Genomic DNA, 5,333 nt, shown 5'->3' with positions numbered 1-5,333 from the left:
TCTGACTAGTAACCAAGGAGATTCACATTACCCCATAACTAAGGCTCATCTAATTTCAAGTAAACACGACCTAGTATACAGGTTGGGGGGCGGGGGGGGGGGGGGGGGGGGGGTTGATCTGACTAGTAACCAAGGAGACTCATTCGAATTTCACGTAACCACAACTAAGTATTCGGGCTGTGACTATAATAATAATAATAATAATAATAATAATAAATACCGCACGGCACATTAACTGCATAAAAAATTAGCTTATACACTACTACTACCATCATGCTAACTATCCTACTTAGCATCAGAATCATTTACGTCAGATTCAAACAGCCAGAGGGAACAAGGCGTCGCCGATGATGATGATGATGATGATGATGATGATGATGATGATGATGATGATGATGATGATGATGGAGGAGGAGGAGGAGGAGGAGGAGGAGCTGATGATGATGATGACGATAATGGTGATGGTGGTGGTGGTGGTGGTAATAATAATAATAATGATGGTATTTAAACAGAAATCGTGCTAGTATTCGTAGAAATACCCGGTATTGTGTTGTCAAATATACCTTACAACACCAGACACAGGAGTATGGCCAATGACAACACCAACATGATATATAAACAACAGGCTTAATTATACTGTGAACTGGTGGCCAGGGTAATTACTGGGTCTGCCATCGTTACTTGTCCATCAGTCACATCTCTTAACCATACTGTAGTTTCTTCTGCTTCTACTCTCTAACTCACGGGCAGTCTCTCTCTCTCTCTCTCTCTCTCTCTCTCTCTCTCTCTCTCTCTCTAAATCATAGGCTATCTCTTAACCATGCTGCAGTTTCTTCTTCTTCTACTCTCTCTAACCCATGGGCACTGCCAATCACACTCTCTCTCCAAATCACATCTCTTAACCACACTGCAGTTTCTTCTTCTACTATATCTAACTCATGGACGCTTTCACTCACTCTAACTCATATTTCTTAACCATACTGCAGTTTCTTCTTCACTCTAACTCATGGGCCCTCCCTCTCTCTCTAAATCACATCTCTTAACCATGCTGCAGTTTCTTCCTCACTCTAACTTACAGGCCCTCTCACTCTCTCTCTAAATCACATCTCTTAACCATACTGCAGTTTCTTCTTCACTCTAACTCATGGGCCCTCCCTCTCTCTCTAAATAACATCTCTTAACCATGCTGCAGTTTCTTCCTCACTCTAACTTACAGGCCCTCTCACTCTCTCTCTAAATCACATCTCTTAACCATACTGCAGTTTCTTCTTCACTCTAACTCATGGGCTCTCCCTCTCTCTCTCACAATCACATCTCTTAACCATGCTGCAGTTTCCCTTACTCCCCAACCCCCCTTCTCCCAACCCCGGGGTCGCCAAGCCCTCAAAATATCAAACATGTTCAATTCCCGATTCTGAGATGTTTGCAGCATATACTCACATACTGGTTGAGGATTTTGGAGATCGTGTTATATGCTGCTGATAAAGTGGCCAGTCCTGGCTCCGACTGAACGTGGACGGTTCACGTTTGCAGGACACAAGATGCTGTTCACGTCCCAAACGCGTACGGCACTCAGGGATACCAACATTGAATACACATTCTTATAATTTTATATAAATAAATATATACATAACTACATAAACGAGAATCAACAATTACGTTTATATTTTTTTCTTTACTACGAATTCCGCCAGAAGTCTACGGATTTTCCGCTGATGTTTTTACTAACATGCTGTATGGCTGTGGGCGGAGGCACGTCTCATACAGGCCACCACTCGAGCTGTACGGTCGTAACGGGAAACGCTCTTTACCAACTTGCTCATCTTCTGTCAGTAAATTGATGTATTTTTACCCGTATATTGAACTGCAATGTGCGGTATAGGTTTCACTCAGTCTTTCTTTCTTTAAAATTTCTAGGTAAATATGAGAAAAACTATTTCACTTGCCGACGAAATATTGCACCAAAGTATGTCGATGAAAGGTAAAGTCCACCATATTTAGAGAGCGAGGGGGACAAGGAAAGGAGGAGGAGGGGAGCAAGGGAAGAGGAGGAGGGGAAGGGGGCACTTTCCTCGTCCCCTCCCCCTCCTACACTTTCTCTCCTCGCCCGCCTCCTCTTTCCCCTCCCTTTTTCTTGCCCCTCCCCCTCCTACACTTTCCCTCCTCGCCCCCCTCCCTTTTTCTTGCCCCTCCCCTCCTACTCTTTCCTTGCCCCCCTCCCCTCCTCCTCTTTACTCCTCCTCCTCCTTTTTACTTGCCCCCTCCCCTCCTTCTCTTTAACCCCTCCCCTTCCTTTTTCCTTGTCCCTCCCCTCCTCCTCCTTCCTTGCCTCCCTCTCCCTCCTTTTTCTTTGCCCCTTCCCCCTCCTCCTCTTTCCTTGTCCCCTTTCCTCTTTACTTCTCCCCCTCCTCTTTCCTTAGCCCCCTCCCCTTCTCCTATTTCCTTGGCCCCCTCCCCTCCACCTCTTCCTTAGCCCCCTCCCCTCCTCCTCTTTCCTTAGCCCCCTCCCCTCCTCCTCTTTCCTTAGCCCCCTCCCCTCCTCCTCTTTCCTTGGCTCTCTCCCCTCCTCCTCTTTCCTTGGCCTCCTACCCTCCTTCATTTTCCTTAGCCCCCTCCCCTCCTCCTCTTTCCTTGGCCCCCTCCCCTCCTCCTCTGTCCTTGGCCTGCTACCCTCCTTCATTTTCCTTGGCCCCCTCCCCTTCTCCCCTCCTGGCGGATGGTACCAAACAGCATCTTTTGTCTGATTTATTATTAAGCAAGTATATCTTTCATTTCAGATTCTTCAGTGACGTCCAGCAAGCGGGTGTACAAAGAAGAATTCCTTGACATTGGGTTTACGCTTCTCATCGATCGTGGGGTCGAAAAACCTCAATGTGTTAGATGTGGGGAAGTGCTCAGCCATGAGTCGCTTAAAGCAAACCAGCTCGAGCGCCATCTCCACGGAAAACACCCGACGCTGGCGGGGAAAGACCGCCAGTATTTGAAGAGGAAAGAACAATTGCAGCGTCAGCGGTTGGACACCCCTATGAACACAGGAGTGTATTCTGTTCGACAAGCAACAATTGCATCCTATCTGGCTGCAAAAAGAATTGCTAAACGGAAACAGCCACATACAATTAGGGAAAAGTTGGTGAAGCCAGCAGTCCTTGATGTGGTTTGTACTATTTTCGGAGATGATGCGGTGAAAGAAAAAAAAAAGAATAAACTATTCCACTGTCAGACAACAAAATTAGCCGACGGATTCAAGAGATGTTGGAAGACATCAAATAACAGGTAGTGGCTGCCATCAAGGAAAGCGGAAACTTCAGCTTGCAGTTGGATGAGTCAACTGACGTCAGTGACGATGCACAGCTCTTGGTATATGTGCGGTGCCAAGGCAAGAATGACATGGAAGAGAAATTCCTGTTCTGTATACGACTGGAGACGACAACAATTGGTGAAGATCTGTTCAAGTTGGTTGACACCTTCACCAAGAAAGAAGAATTCCAGGCTGTTCAGTCAGATGTGCTCTGATATGGGGTCGGAATATGAACACCTGCTTTACTACTCTTGTGTCAGGTGGCTGTCCCGAGGGAAAGTGCTCCAGAGAGTGTTTGAAATGCGTGCAGAGGTTGAAATCTTCTTGAACGAGAAGAAACATGCACTGGCATCAAGGCTTACTGAACCAAGGTGGTTGCTTAAACTGGCATATCCAACAGACATATTTACAGTGTTAAATTTGATGAATATATCCATGCAAGGAACAGAACAAACTCATCTCTTTGTGTCAGAAAAGCTCAAGGCATTCAAGGCGAAACTGAGGTCGTGGAAGGGAAAGATTGAGCGGGGGAAAACTGCATCCTTTCCACTTTCGAGCCTTTTTCAGGAAGATGAAGACGTCACGCTTGTGGACGAACAAAGTGTCATTGTTGAGCACCTTGAGAAATTGAGTGAGGAGTTTGACAGATATATTCCGGATGAAGAGTTGCATGAGAAATACAAATGGGTGCGCAGACCCTTCCATGTCCACGTCAAAGACCTCTCAGAAGAAGAGTCTTCCATCCCAAATCTGCAAGAGGAGCTCATCGAGGTGCAACATGATGAAACAGTCACTAGCAGTGTTCTGGACTACTGTGAAGGAGAAACCAGTCCTCGGCAGTGAGGCTGTGAAAGTGTTGTTGCCGTTCGTTACAACCTATTTGTTCGGATCAGGGTTTGCGTATCTGGCTGCCATCAAAACGAAAAGCAGAAATTGGTTGCAACCTGAACATGATTTGATGGTAGCTTTCTACGATTGAGCCACGAATGGAGACGCTTACCAGCGAGATCCAGGCCCAAGGCTCCCATTAAAATCAATTTATCAGCTGATAAAAAACATTTTTATTTTAGTTTGTCTTTGTGGAATGTGACAAAATATTGTTTCAGAAGTGGAAGTTTTGGTTCAAATGAAGCTTTTAAATTTCTATAACTAAAATAACATTTAATGATGTTAATTTTGTCTTTTTCAACCTTACAGTAGCACTCTTACACGGCTATTAATTACACTTGCCCTGTACTGTTACAGCGTACAACCAGTAATATACAGTAATACATGTCTATCTATCTATCTATATATCTATCTATAGCCCGACGCCCTAATCCCGCAAAGGGTGGCCGCAGACAAAACGCCTCCAAGTCACTCTGTAATACATTACAGTGTATAAAACCAGTGGGTCGCGGTCATGGCTACATGTGCAGGATTGGGGTCGCCTGGAAAAAAGGTTGCCAACCACTGCTCTAACTCATGGCCATTCTCACTCACTCTAAATAATATCTCTTAATTATTCGGCAGTTGCGTCTTCTGCTCTAACTCACGGGCATTCTCACTCACTCTCTCTGTAAATAATATCTCTTAATTAGACGGCAGTTTCTTCTTCTACTCTAACTCATGGGCACTCCTTCTCACTCTCTAAATCACATCTCTTAACCATGCTGCAGTTTGTTCTTCTGCTCTCTCTCTCTAACCCAAGGGCAGCCACTTACATCACTGCAACCCACCCAACCATCATGACCTGCCAGTATTATCAAGAGGTTGGAGAGGATAGTGAGCGAGAGACTAACGAGAAGAGTGTATGTGAGTGAGGTGGAGGCCGAGGATGAGATGGAGGGATGGGGTGGAGAGGTATATGAGAAGGCGATGCGAGCTGGGAGCAGGGAAGCGAAATGGCGGACAGGGTGACATGGAGGCGATTTGTTTGTGGCCATCCCTTTTCGTGATGAGAACGTCTGGCGATGGATAGATGGAAAAAAAAAAAGTTGACAAAATGCAAAGACCTATTTTACCGTTAGTATATAATAATAAAATCTGTCGAATA

The 5,333-nt window shown here is 45.4% G+C and overlaps 2 protein-coding genes across 2 annotated transcripts; both read left to right on the top strand.

The window, feature by feature from the left end:
* The first annotated feature begins 1,729 nt into the window (after positions 1-1,729).
* On the top strand, positions 1,730-3,513 carry LOC145415330 (zinc finger BED domain-containing protein 5-like). The gene is made up of 3 exons (XM_080284607.1): positions 1,730-1,832; positions 2,778-3,154; positions 3,274-3,513. The coding sequence occupies exons 1-3, from the start codon at positions 1,730-1,732 to the stop codon at positions 3,511-3,513; spliced, it is 720 nt and encodes a 239-aa protein (XP_080140733.1).
* Position 3,514: 1 nt separating this feature from the next.
* On the top strand, positions 3,515-4,141 carry LOC145415329 (protein FAM200B-like). Its single transcript, XM_080284606.1, has one exon. It carries the CDS (start codon positions 3,515-3,517, stop codon positions 4,139-4,141), a length of 627 nt encoding a protein of 208 aa, XP_080140732.1.
* The last annotated feature ends 1,192 nt before the right edge of the window (positions 4,142-5,333 follow it).

Source organism: Coenobita brevimanus, chromosome 102, assembly GCF_032717465.1.
Source record: "Coenobita brevimanus isolate Jiangsu-jjx chromosome 102, ASM3271746v2, whole genome shotgun sequence".
NCBI classification, from domain to species: Eukaryota; Metazoa; Arthropoda; class Malacostraca; order Decapoda; family Coenobitidae; genus Coenobita; species Coenobita brevimanus.
The sequence above is the reverse complement of the archived record's forward strand: the minus strand, read 5'-3'. Positions and strand labels throughout refer to the sequence as shown.

What these genes read in the sequence shown, in the direction of transcription:
- LOC145415330 (XM_080284607.1), top strand. Translation starts at nt 1,730, where the DNA reads ATGCTGTATGGCTGTGGGCGGAGGCACGTCTCATACAGGCCACCACTC. An exon ending in AACTTGCTCATCTTCTGTCA is followed by an intron (nt 1,833 to 2,777) that starts GTAAATTGATGT and finishes CTTTCATTTCAG; the next exon opens with ATTCTTCAGTGACGTCCAGC. An exon ending in AGCCAGCAGTCCTTGATGTG is followed by an intron (nt 3,155 to 3,273) that starts GTTTGTACTATT and finishes ATCAAATAACAG; the next exon opens with GTAGTGGCTGCCATCAAGGA.
- LOC145415329 (XM_080284606.1), top strand. Translation starts at nt 3,515, where the DNA reads ATGGGGTCGGAATATGAACACCTGCTTTACTACTCTTGTGTCAGGTGG.